Source organism: Cibotium barometz, chromosome 1, assembly GCF_041138505.1.
Source record: "Cibotium barometz isolate CiBa-2024 chromosome 1, ASM4113850v1, whole genome shotgun sequence".
Taxonomy (NCBI): domain Eukaryota; kingdom Viridiplantae; phylum Streptophyta; class Polypodiopsida; order Cyatheales; family Cibotiaceae; genus Cibotium; species Cibotium barometz.
In genome coordinates, this window is record NC_141046.1 from 19,411,721 (window position 1) to 19,430,637 (window position 18,917).

Genomic DNA, 18,917 nt, shown 5'->3' on the forward strand with positions numbered 1-18,917 from the left:
CTCCTTGAGCCTAGACATCATCCATCCCTCAAGCCTGCCCACTTGCATGTGCAAGAGGACTGGCGGCCACCCACCAATGCATGGATGCATGCAAGGACATGTGCTACAATAACTTTGATCACCCATAAGGTGCTCAATTCTTGCAAGCTTAAGTAATTAATTGGAAAAAAAGATACGAAGTCTATCAACTTTCAATAAAGGTAAGGTTGAAAGAAAGCATAATCAAATTGATTGGATCCCCGACTAGCGTGTTTTTAAGGCTGTTTATGTTTGAGAACTTGGTGCTCGCGTAGGACTGGACATGGAGGCAAATGCTGCAGCAGCAGCACGGGTTGCAACAGAAGACGGAGATGCTCATGAAGAAGGCCCCTCCAAAGAGACGCGAGCTGAGCTTCTCTCCCGTCACCAGTAAGCTCCTCCCACCCTTTTCTTTCACCTATCCGCGTTTCAGGGTTTCTAGGATTCGAGAGTTTCAAATTGTCAGTTTTTAGGGTTTTATTGTGCTCTCAGTGCATCTATGCCTTCATGACTTGATGAGTGAACCTGCATTTGATTACTGTAAGATAAGGAGGAGTCTCATCATGGGCTACCTTGCGTTCAGAGAGAGAGAGAGAGAGATTTTTAACGTCTACGAAAGGGCCAAAGAGCCTTCTATAGCAGCAACTTGAGTGCCCACCCGGAGGTTTCCTCCCGAATGTGGTACAAATATGGCTGCAAAATTGCAAATGGCCTGGATGCCGTCGGGGAGCCTGCGGGGATTTGAACTATGGCCTTCCCCCTTCTCAGTCACAAAACCCACACTGCTGGGCTACACACTCATTGGCACATTCTTGGTTTAAGATCTGGAAACTCTAGTACACATGAAGTAGAATTGAAAGAGAAGTAGACAGATGATTTTTAATGGCAGCATGCTACTTTCCCCAGCAGTTTGTTTACATCAGGATGCAGGTCAAATAACCTGTCACCTTACCTACCACTTGTGGCTTTGTCAAGACTTCTCACGAAAAGGGGACTGTTTTCTCTAAAGATATGTTAAATGAACAGAAAACTTAGGCTGAGGCAGTCATCCAAGAACAGAGATTGGAGTCCCGTCATCAAGTTTGGCAGAGGGGGATGTCATGTGCAACACATATGCAGGCTGATCCCAGGACTAATCCTAAAGGGCAACAAGATAAAGAACTAGTTTAGAACCAGATTAGGAGCATATGTTGCTGTTGTGGGCAGGGAATGATTGGTGAAGGACATGGAAGAGCTGTCGGCCAGTGCATACAGGGTTTAGAACCAGTTGGCTGCAGCAATTCAATAGATGTTTGTCCAGGACCTGGCTGACCAGCAGTCGGCCGGTTCAGTGGTATTTTCCAAGGCCTATAAAAGGCGACTTTGCTTATCATTTTCATTCATTTAGTCTAGTCAGGACTCCGTCATAGATATAGGTATAGATTAGGTTTACACCTTTTCAAGAAGGCAGCTAAAGGTTGCAAGATTGTATACCTTTTTGTACCATATGAATATACTAAATACTCAGCTATCTCTCTCTCTCTCTCTCTCTTCTCTCTCTTTTGCATGCATTTTGCATCAGCATGCTCCAGGATGGTGTTTAGGGCTGAAAGAAGACTCCGAGAGCTTCCGCATGTGATAGAAGGGCTATAAAGTATCTAGAACCTAGCCAATGATGTCACGTGCATCCCGCACTTGGATGCCACATAGACATTTCTGTACAGAAGGTGCAGGACCTGGGATGGTGAACTGGTCCCATGTGAGCCCAGTCCGGGACGAGTCAGCCAAGGATCCATCTCAGTTGTCCGAGGTCAGGTGTGCATTGTCCTGCACAGGAGTCTAAGGTCAGGTGTGCACTGTCCTGCACATGAAACAGTGCCAGTCCGTGCTGTGAGTCTCCCTCTGGAATGATGTCAGTGACTCTGTGTATCTGGTATGGTACCGGATGCCAGATCACTCAGTAGTTAGTGTTTAGGACAAGGGGCCAGCCCATAGGGCTACCCCAAGTCGAAGTGTGGGCATGGGGATGGTGTGAAACCACCCCCATGAGGGCCAGGAAGGCCCTGGCTGTACCCACCAGCTATGGGTAGGCCATGGGGGGGCTGTACCCACCAGCTATGGGTAGGCCATGGGGGGGCTGTAGGACAGCCCCAGGGGCAGGCCAGGGGTAGCCGATTGCTTATCCAGCTCTTGGAGAGGTTTAAGGCAAGTATGGGGCAGCCCATACAGGCTGCCCAGCCTCCTAGGCAGCAGCGCCTAAGTGCCTAGCCCTATTTCCCATGCGTTTTTAAGTGCCCAGCCAAGCAACAAAGGGATGCGCAGCATTTAATGGTATTTATTGCTGTATTTTCTCAGTCGTGGGACATTTATGGGCTGGCCGATTGCTGTAGTACTGGCCGACTGCTCATGATTGGGTAGTATAAAAGGAGATGCCCACAATCCCATTCATTCATCTCATTCTCCACCAAGAGCTCAAGCATAAGAGGCTAGACAAAGCCAAGAGGGTGCTAAGCAAAGGGGTGAAGGATTCAGGGCAAGGGCAGGGTATTCCCAGCCAAGAATTTTCTTTCAGATTTCTCATCATTCTAATAAAGGCTAAAGCAAATACACCATCCGTGGTGGGGGCCCTACAGAGGGTAATTGGGACCCAATACTATGTCCTCTCCATCTCTCCCTCTCTCTCTCTATTTTTTGCACCTCTCCTTTCAGTTTGTGCGTTAATTTCCGTCGCGAAAAGAGTGTTGAATTCTGAGTATTGAAGTTATCGATTCTTCTCCGAAGCTTCTGCATATTATAGTGGTATCAGAGCCTACTTCAAGTACAAAGATTCAGTAAAGAAACCAGAATTTTTCCTCGCTCGTGTGGTTGGTTTTTAGACGCCGGTGGACTACCCCTTTCGGAGTGACTCCTGTCCCTCGAAGGACGGTTGGTTTTTAGCCTCCGGAAGCCTCCAGACGTCTCCCACACAGATAGTGGATGGTCAGATTGCGTTTCGGAAAGGAATTGCATTTTCCTGCTATGGCGAGCTTCGACGACGAGAGAGACCAAGAACCATGGGACCAGAGTGCACCAGGTAGCCCAGCTAGGGCACCAGGCTTGAGTGTCACAGACATGTTCCAGCAGATGATGCGAGCAATCGCAGTTGACAACCAAGTTGGATGAGCAGAAGGCGTAGATCTTGGCTCTGGAGGAGCGTACCCGCTCTCTAGCGTCGCGTTTTCCATCTCCTCCTCCCTCTCCTTCCGTATCCCAGATACCAGATCCTCGACACAGGGACCCTCTCGCGGGGTCACAGCCACAGCCAAGCTCTTTGCTTGAGTTGCAGATGCGTGCATTGGAGATCCGACAGCGAGAAGACGAAGCCATGCGACGCGTGGAACACGAGCGTTACCTCAGAGCTTTGGATGCCAGATTGACACCGGCGGCGCTCTCGAATCATTTCCCCGAGAAAATGAACTTTAGTAAGTATAATGGTAAACTCGATCCCACAACTCTTTATTCATGGTTACATCAATTTGAAGCTTACTTTGCCGCAGTTAGGAAAACAGATACTGACAGAGGGATCTTAGCCGGTTAGTACTTGGAAGGTGAGGCCATTCCTTGGTGGACTCAGTGGGCTCATGCCCACACCAGAGCAGGTATGGCAGCTTATGTGTGGGACAAGTTTGTCCGCGACCTTAAGCAGCGGTTTCCACCGCCCCACTACCTTGAGCGACTCGAAGACGAGTTCAGGGGAGTGCGTCAGAACGCGCAACCAGTCCTTCAGCCTCCAAAGCCCGTCGCCGCCGCCTCCACAGCTTGCGTGGTGAGCTCAGCTCCCACATAGACCCCAGCGGCTACCCCTAGTTCTTCAAACCCCAGTGCTTCAGTTGGAGCAATTATTAGCCGGGAGCTCGAACATAAGCAGAAGGGCGCCCATGACCAGGAGTATGAGCGCAACGAATTGCTCAAGTCCTTTGGCTACATAGGTGGCCAGAGAGTTGTTGTCTTGTTTGACAGCGGCAGCACGGAGGATGTGGTCACGGAACAGGCCGCTAGGCATGCCCGTTTCGAGCTGACTTCGGTGGATAAACAAGTTGAGTACTCCACTCACATCGACAAGTTTTCTGACCTCTCGGCAGATCTCACCGATCTGCTAAAGGGAGTGAAGAGAAGACGGCAAAAGATTCGAATGACTCCACGAGCGTTGGAGGCATTCCAGAACCTCAAGGTGGCTTTGTTAGAAGCGCCTTGTTTAGCACTTGCCTCGTGGGACGAACCATTTCAAGTGATCACCGATGCGAGTAACATCGCAATTGGAGGTGTATTGAAACAGAATGGTCATCTAGTAGCTTACATGTCTTGTAAGTTACTGCGCGCCGAGAAGAACTACTCAGTCTACGATCGTGAACTCCTAGCAGTGATACAGGCCTTGAAACATTGGAAACATTTCTCGTATGGCCGTGTCTTAGAGGTTCGCACTGACCATCAGGCATTGTGCTGGATTCAGACGATGCCAAGTAAACAGTGGAGTGATCGACAACACCGTTGGAGTCAGACATTCCAGCAGTTCGGTGGTATGATTGAGTACCTTCCAAGAAAGGCCAATCCAGTGGCCGAGGCTTTGAGTAGGAAGGGACAAGTGTCTACGATTCAGACCACTAGACTTGATCTTGTTGGTACAGGACTAGAGGACATGAAGCACACGTACGCGGATTCCGAGGAAGTCGGTACACAATGGGAACAGGCATTGGATGCCACAGGACCATGCCATTTTGTGATACGCGATGGTTGGCTTTTCTACAAAGGCCGACTATGTGTCATGAAGTCATTCAGGGCAGCTCTTCTTCATGATGCCCATGACGCCATTACAGGTGGTCATAGGGACATGAATTCGACTCTGGAGAAATTAGAACGGCAATACTATTGGCCAAAGATGAGGTGTGATGTGTTTACATATGTACAACGCTGTGACATTTGTCAAAAGGTGAAAGCTCCTCGTGGAAAGAAGATAGGGTTGTTACAACCCTTGCCAATTCCTGAGGGTCCTTTCCAAGACATTTCGATGGACTTTGTCACAAACTTGCCTCCCAGTCCGAGTAAGCGTAATACACAGTGCTTAACTATTGTTGATAGGTTTAGCAAATTTGTTATGCTTATTCCTTGTAGGGCCAATGTGACCGCCGAGGATGTCGCCCAGTTGTTCATTCGTCGGCATTGGTACCCGATTGGCGAGATTCCGAGGACCATAGTGTCAGACCGAGATGCCAAGTTTACCAGTCATTTTTGGAGGGCATTGTTTGATAATTTTGGTACTAAGTTGAATTTTTCCAGTGCATTCCACCCACAAAAGGATGGCAAGACAGAGATATACAACCAGTTGGCCTTTGGTGTGCTGAAGTGTTATGTCCACGATCAGCAAGGTAAGTGGGAATCGTATTTGCCTTTAGTTCAAGCTGTTTTGAATGATTCTTTTTCTTCAGCTATTGGCAGGACTCCATATGAGGCAGCGTTTGGAAGTGTTATGTCCACGATGAGCAAGGTAAGTGGGAATCGTATTTGCCTTTAGTTCAAGTTGTTTTGAATGATTCTTTTTCTTCAGCTATTGACAGGACCCCATATGAGGCAGCGTTTGGAAGACCTTTCCAGTCGTTGTTAACCAGGACTTCGTCTTCAGTACCGAAGGCGAACAGAGTGACGGAGTCTTACCGAGAGATCTTAGAGTCAGTAAAAGACAGATTGGCTAAAGCGCAAGAGGCCTACACTCGATAGGCCAATAAAGACCGAAGGGATATGAAGTTTTCGGAAGGAGATTGGGTTTATCTTCCGATTATGAAGCAAAGATTGAAGCAAGTGGGCAAGCGATGCCCAAAGTTGTCTTTCAAGTGCTTCGGACCTTTTCCCATCAGGAAAAAGATTAATGAGGTGTCTATCCAGTTAAAGCTACCTCCGAGTTGGACTATGCACGATGTATTTCATGTCAGTTGGTTAAAGCCATATGTAGGTCCAACCCCTTCAGAGGTCAAAGACGAAGCGGAACTAGACATTGTGGATGAAGCAGAAGTTATGGTTCTTGAACAGATCCTTCTGCACCGTTTCTAGCATGGCTCAGGCCGAAGACTACGACAGTTCCTCACGAAGTTTCAGGACCGAGGAACTCATGAAGCAGTATGGCTCGACAAAGACGTTTTCGAAGACTATCCGGCGTTATTGATGGATTATTTGGAGGATATGCAGCTTCCGTCAAGATAAGCAGAAGGGGATGTCACGTGCATCCCGCACTTGGATGCCACGTAGACATTTCTGTACAGAAGGTGCAAGACCTGGGATGGTGAACTGGTCTCATGTGAGCCCAGTTCGGGACGAGTCAGCCAGGGATCCATCTCAGTTGTCCGAGGTCAGGTGTGCATTGTCCTGCACAGGAGTCTAAGGTCAGGTGTGCACTGTCCTGCACATGAAACAGTGCCAGTCCGCGCTGAGTCTCCCTCTAGAATGATGTCAGTGATTCTGTGTATCTGGTATGGTACCGGATGCCAGATCACTGAGTAGTTAGTGTTTAGAACAAGGGGCCAGCCCATAGGGCTACCCCATATCTTAGTGTGGGCATGGGAATGGTGTGGAACCACCCCCATGAGGGCTAGGAAGGCCCTGGCTGTACCCACCAGCCATGGGTAGGCCATGGGGGGGCTGTAGGACAGCCCCAAGGGCAGGCCAGGGGTAGCCGACTGCGTATCCAGCTATTGGAGAGGTTTAAGGCAAGTATGGGGCAGCCCATACAGGCTGCCCAGCCTCCAAAACAGGGGGCATTCAGTGCCCAGCCTCCTAGGCAGCAGGCGCCTAAGTGCCTAGCCAAGCAACAAAGTGATGCGCAGCATTTAATAGTATTTATTGCTGTATTTTCTGGTCGTGGGAGCATTTAATGCTGCCGATTGCTGTAGTACTGGCCGACTGCCCTCTAAGCAAAGAGGTGAAGGATTCAGGTCAAGGTAGAGTATTCTCAGCCAAGAAAAGGTCCAAGATTGTTGTATTTTCTTTCAGATTTCTCATCATTCTAATAAAGCAAATACACCATCCGTGGTGGGGGCCCTACCGAGGGTAATTGGGACCCAGTATTGTGTCCTCTCCATCTCTCTCCCTCTCTCTCTCTCTATTTTCTGCACATCTCCTTTCAGTTTGTGCGTTAATTTCCGTCGTGAAAAGAGTGCTGAATTCTGAGTATTGAAGTTACCAATTCTTCTCCGAAGCTTCCACATATTACAGATGCCCACAATCCCATTCATTCATCTCATTCTCCACCAAGAGCTCAAGCATAAGAGGCTAGACAAAGCCAAGAGGGTGCTAAGCAAAGGGGTGAAAGATTCAGGTCACGGGCAGGGTATTCCCAGCCAAGAAAAGGTCCAAGATTGCTGTATATTCTTTCAGATTTCTCATCATTCTAATAAAGCAAATACACCATCCGTGGTGGGGGCCCTACCGAGGTTAATTGGGACCCAATACTGTGTCCTCTCCATCTCTCCCTCTCTCTCTATTTTCTGCACATCTCCTTTCAGTTTGTGTGTTAATTTCCATCGTGAAAAGAGTGCTGAATTCTGAGTATTGAAGTTACCGATTCTTCTCCGAAGCTTCCGCATATTACAAATGAGGTGATAGCCCTCACTCCTTTGGATGTAAGCAAGGATATATCGGATGTGCTTCGCTCCCAGTCCGGTAGTCGTCATTGTACACTTCCGCGTAGTCGGCAAGAGAGATGCCATTCGTGTCACCAACAATCTCCTTCACGGAGTCTCTCTCCACCAGATTCTCCGGAGAGCTCTCGCTTGCCTTCACCGGCTCGACATCGGGGGACTACCAGTTTGCAGAGTTCATCCTCCATGTCTTGTGAGGAACGAGCTCAATTAATGAAGCTTTTGAAGCCTCCCAAGTTCAACGGGAAGATGGATGGAGAAGTCATCACCAATTGGCTTGTGAGATGCCTACCACATTGGCAGTAGAGCAGGTGGTTTAGATATTTTTCAGCTCCACTTGGTGCGTATGACTTTGCCAAATGCTGCTCTTTTGTGGTGGGAAGAGCACTTTAGGCACAACTCCCTGATTTGCTGGGATGATTGTCACAAGGCGGTGTTGAAGTAGTTTATTCCTGTACATTATGAGCGTGAATTGGAGAAATAGTGAGAGCGTTTCATGCAGAAACATGGTGAATTGATAACCGACTATCTCGCTTGTTTGTGGAAGCTTTTTTTGATACTCCCAAGGGCCGTCCAGTGGTCGGACCAGGTTGAGCGATTTGTGGATGGTTTGAAACCGTCTTTGCATGTAGATGTTTGTGCGCATCGGCTCGGTTGGGGACTCAACAACAAGGGCAACAGAAAGGCAAAGACAAGGGTAGCTAGCCCAAGGCCAAGGATGGTAAGGACAAGGCACGTGGGGGAGCCTTGGTGACTCGCCGAGTGTCGCGTCAAGATGGCTGCTGGATAGTACTTTTATTGTGGCTCCACCGAGCACATCACGAAGGATTGTCCAAAGACCTTGGAGAAGCAATCCGAGGAGGCGGCTTCTTCAGAACCGGAGTAGTAGTAGTCCGAGGAGGAGGCCTCTTTAGAACCAAAGGATGAATGTGAAGAAGATGCATGTGTACGCGTCTCAGCTTTTTTCATTTCTTGGATTGAGCACACACCCAAGGTGCTATCTTCACAGTTGTTGTTTGCACTCAGTGGAGAATCTTTGGCTTTAGTGGTGATCGCTTCACTTTTTGGGGTCGTTGAGGAGGTATATGTAACATGCGGAAGCTCTGGGGGTCTTCTTTCAGCCCTAAACACTACTGGAAACATGCTGATGCAAAACGCAGACATGAAGAGAGAGTAGAGAGAGAGAGAGAGATATGCTGGAAAATCAGTATATTCATATAGTACAAAAAGGTACTCCTAATCTACAGCCCTTGGTTGCCTTCATAAAAGGTGAACATCACCAAAATCTGGTCCTAAAGCTGGACCCTAAGGACCCAACTCCTAGAGAGTTGAATGAAAAGAATGAGGAGCAACTCTTGCTATTTATAGTCCCTTGAACTTCATGGAGAGCTAGCCGACGGCTGTCGGCCAGTTGACTGGACAAAAATTCATTAATCATCATGCGCTTGTAGCCGCCTTTGTCTTGGTTCAGCCGACAGCCCTTCTGGTCTCAGCCGACAACTCCTATTCTGTTTCTGGTACAGCCGATAGGGATCCAAGTCCATTCTCCAGTCCAACATTGCACCTTGTGCTCCAAGTCCTAGCTCTATCTAGTTCATACTCTTTTTTTGGCTGCCTCTTCTGGACCAGCACCTGAGAATGTCCATGGCATTGTATGCACATGACATCCCCCTCTGCTAAACTTGATGACGGGATTCCAACCTATTCTTGGATGACTGTCATCATCCCACTCTATTCCCGGAGTCCCTCTGTCATCCATCCAATTCTGGCAACCCTTTTCACTGAAAACCCGGCCCGGTCTCCAAAACCACTCTGTCTCAGATTAAGATCTATGCATCTGCTCCATCTAGTCCACAATTCATTCCTGCCCTGACTCTGAACACTGTCTTGGTCTTCATTCCTAAGAAATGAGTCTGGCACTCTCACATCACCCCTTGGAGGATACTCCTCCCTTGGGACCGTTGCCCGAGAACCTATCTGGCTCACAAGACTGCCATCCCCTCTGGCTTTGTGGAACACCACCAACAAACCTCCTGGGTGAAGACAAACAGGGTTAGGGTTAGGGTTTACACAGGTTCAAGCAAGCGTTGAAAACAAGGAGGAGGAGTGAACACGACTGCTGTATATCTCAATGATAGAAAAAATCAAGTACAAGCCACATGATAGTGACCCCTAAAGGATAAGTGTTCACATGTTCGGCCATAAATGTGCCGGGTGGACCAAAACACTTATAAACTGCATATAAGTGAAACTGAACTAAACTGGGGGAAAAAACCTCCACTAACTGAAGTAAAAAGTGCCCCAGTAACCTACTGATGATCACTAGCACTCCTCTGGGTGCATGCACAGCATAAAACCCAACAAACCCCCCTGGAGTGATATGTGATCAGTGTACATCATCCACCAAAAGGAAACAAATTCAAAGCATTGCGGAATGCTTCAAATTTCGGACGTGGTAACGCCTTGGTGAAGATGTCTGCCACATTCTGATCTGTAGGACAGTAGATCAAACTGATATCTCCTGCCTGGAGTCTCTCCCGAACAAAATGATAGTGAATCTCAATGTGTTTCGTGCGAGCATGAAACACAGGATTCCTGGCCACAGCAATGGCACTCTGACTATCAGTATAGATAGGTGTAGGCTCCTCCACTGAAATATCCATATCAGTCATAAGACGACGCAGCCAAACACACTCAACAGTAGTAGTGTAGGCTGCTCTGTACTCTGCCTCACAAGACGAAGTGGCCACTGTGGTCTGTTTCTTGCTTAGCCAAGAAATGCATGAAGCGCCAAGGAAGAAACAATTCCCACTAGTGGAATGTCTGGTATCAAAATCACCAGCCCAATCTGAATCACTGTAAGCGTGTAACTGCATGTCACCCCCCTCAGGATAAAGCAAACCAAGAGACGAGGTACCCTGCAAATAACGGAATACACGCTTCACAGCTTGCCAATGTGACAACCGTGGACTGTGCATGAATCTGCTCAACTGAGAGACTGCATACTGAATATCTGGCCTTGTATTACACAAGTAAATGAGGCACCCAACAGCCTGAGCATATGTAGTGGCATCAAAGGAAACACTGTCATCTTGTAGTGACAGTTTCATCCCAGGCTCCATAGGAGTACTAATAGGCTTGCAATCCTGAAATTTAAACTTCTCCAGAAGTTTAGCAACATAACGTGATTGCAACAACCCAATGCCTCTGTTATCCTGCACAAACTGTATGCCCAAATAGTAATGTACAAGGCCCAAGTCAGACATGTCAAATGTCTGTTGCAGTATCTCCTTAAAAGCTGCAATTTTGTCATCATTTGATCCCATGAGCAAGAGATCATCCGCATAAAGACTGATGACCAGCAGATCTGTCTCTTCTTTCTTCACATACAAAGTGGCCTCTGATGGACTGTTCACAAATCCCTGAGTGAGTAGAAAAGCATCTATTTTTGCATACCAAGCTCGTGGAGCTTGTTTCAAACCATACAAGGCCTTTTTCAGCCTGCATACTTTCCCCTCATGACCATGTTCTGCAAATCCCATGGGCTGAAATACATAAACTTCCTCCTCGAGGTCCCCATGTAGGAATGCAGTCTTTATGTCCAACTGGTGAACAACCCAACCACGATGTGCAGCCAATACAATGACACACCTAAATGTCGACATATGGGATGTAGGAGCAGATGTCTCCTCATAATCAATGCCCTTCTTCTGTGCATAGCCCTTTGCAACTAGACGGGCTTTGTACCTGTCAATGGATCCATTGTATGTCTTTTCAACTTATAGACCCATTTAGTACCAATGGCTTTCTTGCCTTGCAGATCAACCAAATCCCATGTTTGATTCTTTTTTATAGAATCAATCTCATCCTGCATGGCTTTGTTCCAATGCACATTATCTCGTGCATCCACAAATGAATCAGGCTCATCATCATCCTGTAAACTGGCTGCCATAACCAGATTCAAATCCATGATGTGTGCATGCTCATTGGTCCTTGTCTCCCTACGAGTACGACCAGCAAGAGGACCCTCTAAATGGCTGTCCTGTAATGTCCTCAAATACCATCTAGGTATATGTCTGACCTGTGGTGCCTGCTGTCCCATATTTGGTTCAGCTTCTGGCTCATTTGGCTGCTGAATTTCTGCACCACCTACATCATTTGCTGGCTGTCCAGTACCCTCATGAGTTGGATGACCAACTGTGGAATGAAACTCCATGGGTAGTAGACCTTCAAACACATCATTTTCAGCCTGATTTGCCTCATAACCAGCCATGGATAATTCTGATTTTTCATCAAAAATCACATCCCGACTGATGAATATCTTCCTGGATAGTGGGTCATATAACCTGTAGCCCTTGCTCTCACGGCTATACCCAACAAAAATGCATTTTGTGGCTTTATCATCAAGCTTCCTCCTCAACTCTTTGGGTATGTGTGCATATGCAAGGCACCCAAAGATACGAAAATGCGATACAGAAGGCTTGCGGCCATGCCAAGCCTCAAAAGGAGTAATAGAAACCAATGCCTTTGTGGGACATCGATTCAAAATATGACAAGCACACATTACTGCTTCCACCCAAAAGATATGTGGTAGTCTTTTTGCCTTTAGCATACATCTAGCCATCTCCATGAGTGATCGATTTTTCCTTTCTGCAACCCCATTCTGCTGTGGAGTGTAAGGAGTAGTATACTGATGTTTTATACCTCTACTCCCAAGAAAGGAATTCAGCACATGTGACATATATTCCCCCCCTCGGTCAGAACGGAGAGTCTTCACCTTGCATCCTGACTCTGTCTCAGCAAGTGCTACAAAGGCCAAAAATGCATCATATACCTGTGATTTCTGTGTCAAAGGATAGACCCAGCATATACGAGAGAAGTCATCAATAAATGTTACAAAATAAAAGCAACCACCTAATGACTTCGTCTGCATGGGACCACAAAGATCACTGTGTATAAGTTGCAACTTTGCAGTTGCTCTTAGAGCCTGATCACGTGGGAAGGAAAACCTGTGCATTTTTCCCAAAATACATCCTTCACAAATGTGATCTGGAGGCTTCTCCATGAGAGGTAGATCTGTAAACATATTATGTCGCTGCATAAGCATAAGACTACCAAAATTTACATGCCCCATGCGAGCATGCCATAACTCCGCATCAACCATAGCTGGAGTAAGAGTGAATGCATGATAAGCAGACTGATCCACTGGCTGAAATGCATCCAACTCATAAAGTCCATGACATAATGTACCAGTAAGCATCAAGGTCAAGGCATTTGCTTTGTCTCTGACCATGCATTTATCATCATCAAAGTGGACTTGCATTCCACAATGTGCTAAAGAAGAAATGGACAACAAATTCTTCTTTATCCCTGGTACATATAAGGCATCTGTAAGGCGGAGAATGGAGCCATCAATGGCTGTAAGCTGAATCTCCCCAATGCCACACACTGGATATGAAGCATTGTTGGCACACTGAACAGTTTTGCCAACAGGGGCAGGGCCAACATGACTAAACAAATCCCTGCGAGATGTGATATGCTTTGAGGCACCACTATCAAAATACCAAGTACATGCATGCTCTGTCAAGCTGAGTGCCTGTGAAGACCAAGAGGCATCATAGCTGCATGTAAAAAACAGTAATCCCTGTCCTCAACAAAAGAAGCAGTCTCTGGAGGAGCTTTAGGAGCATCATTAACAGACATCCTAGCTTCCTTTGCCTTCTCTTTGGCAATCCTCTTCCTACATTCCGTGATGTAGTGACCTGGCTTCTTACAGTAATGACATTTGCCCTTCTTCTTGGGCTGTCCATCACCTTTCTTGGTATCCTGTGAAGAACCACCATCACCTGAGTTTTGATTTGCACTCTTTGGCTGAGATTTTCCTTTCCCCTTTTGACCTGTAGTAAATGCTTGTTCAGCATTTGTGTTCATATTCATATTCTTCCTCATTTGCTCCTCTTGTAGTAAGAGAGCAACAAGTTCCTGATACTTGAGGGGTTCAACAGCATTCCTCATGCTGAGGTTCAAAGAGGTATGGAAAGCCAAGTAAGATCTTGGCAAAGAGTGCAAGATGGTGGACACAAGCTGTGTCTCAGGAATAATCTCATCCACATTGATGAGTTGCTCTCTCAAATCCTGCAGCTTGTTTAAGTGGCTAGACATATCATCTCCTTCATTCATCTTCTGATTTTCCAGCTCTCTTTTCAAAAATGAGATCCTAGCCTCATTACGAGCAGCATACATCTGCTCCAAAGTCACGCATGCATTCTGTGAAGAGCCAGCTGAACGAATATGAGGTATAATGGACCTCTGAACTGACAATGCAATGAGTGACAAAGCTTGTGCATCCCTGGCATCCCATGTCTTTTGAGCATTTGTTCTCTGAACAGGCAATGGCTGTCCTGGAGCCTGTACCTGTTGTCCTCGTCCACGAGCACCCCCTTGGGGAGGAGTCTCTGGAGCCAATGGACCTGGACGTGGTTCATCACCACTAACAAAATCCCAAAGACCTTTTGCCACAAGCACATTTTTCAGCATAAAACTCCACAAGGAGTAGTTCGTGCCATCCAATTTGTCTTCCTTAGACAAATATGTGAATACATCACTTTGCTGTTGATTTGCCATCATGCTTTACGCACAATGTTGTACCTGTTTACCAAAAAACCCAATAACAGAAACCCTGATAACAACTGTATTCCACTGAATACAGTTCACCCAAATCTGCCTGCACTCTCAATCCTCTGAATGTGCTGCTCAATGCACCAATGACTGAGTAGAGCAGCAAATGGCGTACACAATGCCAAAATGCCCCAAAAATGCCCAAAATTTGCTGCACCCAAACTGTGCAAAAAATCTGTATATTTTCTTGCTAGAAAATCTGCCTGTTGTGCTTGTATATTTTCACAGAGAAAATAGAAATGCCCAATATTCAAAATTTGTAATGCTTACCAGCTGAGATTTCAACAGGTACAAGTTGACTGTAGTGTGCAGATACATGGACTGTTGTACTGTGCAGGTACTCGTAGCAAGTACAGTCGACTGTATGCAGGTACAGTACGAAAGCAGTCCTCTGTAAGCAAGCAGGTACAGTACGGGTAATGAGGCGACTGTGATACAGATATGCGTTGCAGGTACTGAGCAGGTACGGAACACTGTGAGCAGATGTGTACAGAGGACTGTACGGGGCAGGGCGACCACAGTACGGTACTGACAAAGTTGACCAAGCTGTGCAGGTACAGTCGGCGCTGAAGGCGTATGGCTGCGCAGGTGACAGTCGGCGCTTACGGTGGCTGGTACACGTACGCTGAATAGCGCTGACTGGGGTTGCAGGCGGCGTCTTACAGGTGGCGCACAGGTACACGGGCTGAAGGCTGCGCTCACAGTAGTTGTAGGCGACGAAGACTGACTGATGCAGTACCCGACTGAAGGCGACCACGTTACTGAAGGCGGCGCACACTGCAGGCGGCGTTGGCTGAGCTTACTGTACGGGCAGCAGCAATACAGAGCTTCAATGCTCTGCTGAAGGCGGCGCAGGCTGTGTACGGGCAGGTAGTGTAGAGCTTCAAGGCTCTGATACCAATTGAAGACAAATAGGGTTAGGGTTAGGGTTTACACAGGTTCAAGCAAGCGTTGAAAACAAGGAGGAGGAGTGAACACGACTGCTGTATATCTCAATGATAGAAAAAATCAAGTACAAGCCACATGATAGTGACCCCTAAAGGATAAGTGTTCACATGTCCGGCCATAAATGTGCCGGGTGGACCAAAACACTTATAAACTGCATATAAGTGAAACTGAACTAAACTGGGGGAAAAAACCTCCACTAACTGAAGTAAAAAGTGCCCCAGTAACCTACTGATGATCACTAGCACTCCTCTGGGTGCATGCACAGCATAAAACCCAACACTGGGAGCTCTTCCCGATCTTGCGTTCCTTGGCTTGGGCTTTGTATCCGTGTACTTTCTTGTACCTTGGACCTGTACACCATCATATGGGACTGAATTAGTGTTTAGCTTTGCCGAGCTTGATGCTCTGATACCAATATAACATGCGGAAGCTCTGGGGGTCTTCTTTCAGCCCTAAACACTACTGGAAACATGCTGATGCAAAACGCAGACATGAAGAGAGAGTAGAGAGAGAGAGAGAGATGCTGGAAAATTAGTATATTCATATAGTAACAAAAGGTACTCCTAATCTACAGCCCTTGGCTGCCTTCATAAATGGTGAACATCACCAAAATCTGGTCCTAAAGCTAGACCCTAAGGACCCAACTCCTAGAGAGTTGAATGAAAAGAATGAGGAGCAACTCTTGCTATTTATAGTCCCTTGAACTTCATGGAGAGCTGGCCGACTGGACAAAAATTCATCGCTTTTGTCTTGGTTCAGCCGACAGCCCTTCTGGTCTCAGCCGACAGCTCCTGTTCTGTTTTTGGTACAGCCGACAGGGATCCAAGTCCATTCTCCAGTCCAACACTGCACCTTGTGCTTCAAGTCCTAGCTCTATCTGGTTCATACTCTTTTTCTGGTTGCCTCTTCTGGACCAGCACCTGAGAACGTCCATGGCATTGTATGTACATGACACTTCTCACATGCTGTTGAGTATCTTCAGTGTCTAATGTCATGGGGGCACCACAGGAGGACATGTCATTAGATTCGCCCCTATCGTGCAAGAGCAAGAGATATGAAGCTAATAAGCTGAATATACTGCGGTGAAAGCAATCCCGAGCAAGAGACAAAATAGTCTCATAATTGAAGGATACAAAAGTGAGAGTGTGTAAAACATGAACCACACAACTCAAGTGATCAATGAATGAAAAAGGGGAGAGGTCAGCCCACCTATTTATTGGTAAGAAGGGGCGGGGCTGGCCGAACAGAGCAGGCTCACCCGACCTGGAAAAAATCCAAGAAAAAAGGGAAAAAATGAGGGAAAATAATGGGTGGCCAACCCACAACCAAGGGCCATAAAAGGGATCAAATATGGGCAAATACATGGGCAGAATATGGGGATGAATATGCTAACACCCCCTCTCAACACCAGATGCTGAACAAACTCCAAGAAGTCGAGGATGAGGAGCCAAGGAAGCTCGAGACACCGGCTTGGTGTGAACAAATCTGTTGCATTCTCTGCTGAAGGACAATACTCCAAATGCAAATCTCGGGCAAGAACCCGTTCACGAACATAGTGATATTGAATCTCAAAATGTTTCGTACGAGCATGAAACATAGGGTTCTTGGCGATGGCAATCCAACTGTAACATGCGGAAGCTTCTTGGTCGAATCGGTAACTTCAATGCTCAGAATTCAGCAATCATTCATGATGAATATAACGCACAATACTGAAGAAGATGTGTAGAAAATAGAGAGAGAGAGAGAGGGGTAGAAGAGGACACATTAGGGCCTATAGAGGATGGTGTATTTGCTTTATTAGAATGATGTAAATCAAAAAATAAAAACTGAATCTTGACTTGCACTTTTCACCTTGGTTAGGGGACTCCCCTTGGATGTCTTGGCCGTTTCGCCCTTGGAACGCGGCAACCTTTTGTGAATAATGAGACGATCTACTGAATTCTTGGTTTGGGTATTTATACCCCCTCCTAGCTCTGGTTGGCCAGCTCTATTGGAGTCGGATTTCTGGATAATTCCTCACGACTAGTACAAATCACATTTATTAGTGATTTAATCCAGCGTTTCACACTGGACAAGAGGCTGTCCAGCCTGAGCATGCTCTGGATGGGTGTCCAGGCTGCTGGGCAGCCATGCGCAAATAGTGTGGGGCTGCCCCCACACACAGCCAACTGTCTGGGGAGGGCCCAGGGCCCTGTTGGCTGCCTGTGGCCAGGGCTCCTAGGGCTGGCTGACAGCCTGCCCAGCCGATGCTAGGGCTGGTGGGCACAGCATGGGGCCCTCTTGGGCCCTTGGGGTGGTTCTAGACCTGCCCCATGCCCAGTATAGGAGGTTGGAGCTCTAAGTTCTGTTCTGGGGTAGCCTTATAGGCTGACCCCTTTCTGCATGCATAGCTACGTGCATCTATAGACGTCCGGCATCCAGTTGCAAACCAGATACACAGATCATCTAACATCATTCCAGAGGGAGACTCACAGTACGGATTGGCACTGCTTCATGTGGAGGACAATGTACACCTGACCTCGGACGCATAGAGTGGAACCTTGGTTGACTCGTCGATTGGGCTCACATGGGACCAGTTTCCACTCCAGTTCCTGCACCTTCTTGTTCAGATATGTCTATGTGGCATCCAAGTGCGAGATGCACGTGACATCCCCTTCTACTTGACTTGATGGAAGCTGCATAGACATAACACTTTAGCACATCAAAGGCCAACTGGTTGTAGATTTCTGTCTGGGCATCAGTCTGTGGGTGAAAAATTCAATTTAGTACCAAAGTTATCAAACAATGCCCTCCAAAAATGACTGGTAATTCTGACACTATGGTCCTAGGGATCCCGCCAATCGGGTACCAATGCCGAATGAACAAATGGACAACATCTTCGGCGGTCATATTGGCCCTGCATGGGATAAGCATAACAAATTTGCTAAATCTATCAACAATAGTCAAGCACTGAGTATTACGCTTACTCGGATTGGGAGGCAGATTCGTGACAAAGTCCATCGATATATCTTGGAAAGGTCCCTTGGGAATTGGTAAAGGCTGTAGCAATCCTATCTTCTTCCCACGAGGAGCTTTCACTTTCTGACAAACGTCACACTGTTGCACATGTGCAAACACATCCGCCTCATTCTTGGCGAATAATATTTCCTTTCTAACTTATCCATGGTCGAATTCATGTTCCGGTGACCACCAGTGATGGTGTCATGGGCATCACGGAGAAGCGCTGTCCTGCACGACTTCATGACACAAAGTCGACCTTTGTAGAAAAGCCAACCATCTTGTATCAAAAAGTGGCATGGTCTTGTGGCATCCAATTCCTGTTCCCATTGTGTAGTACCATAGTAACATGAAACGTTTCGTCGTTTCGTCGTTTCAAAGGTTTCGTTTCGTTTCGTCTGTTTTGGACGAAATGCAAAGGTTTCGAAATGACACTTTGTTACGACCCTGTGTTTTTCTCTGGACAGTATGTAGGTGGGCACGGGGACATGGTGGACAGTGTGAACGGCATCAGTTTGAAATTGAGAAGGAAGCCCCAAGTGTGAAGGGGACAAAAAGAATTATAGTATAAAGGTTTTATAACCTTTGGGACAAAGGGGTTTTTAAGTTTATAAGGTTTTATATCCTTTGATG

At 47.0% G+C, this 18,917-nt stretch overlaps 1 protein-coding gene across 1 annotated transcript in view; it reads left to right on the forward strand.

Annotated features, from left to right (window-relative positions):
- The first annotated feature begins 241 nt into the window (after window positions 1-241).
- Window positions 242-18,917, forward strand: part of LOC147641696 (OVARIAN TUMOR DOMAIN-containing deubiquitinating enzyme 5-like) — a 58,999-nt gene continuing 40,323 nt past the window's right edge. Inside the window, exon 1 of the mRNA XM_086798523.1 lies at window positions 242-408. Within this exon, the coding sequence (XP_086654649.1) occupies window positions 302-408 (107 nt within the window). The 5' untranslated portion in view covers window positions 242-301. The remainder of the gene's footprint in view (window positions 409-18,917) is intronic.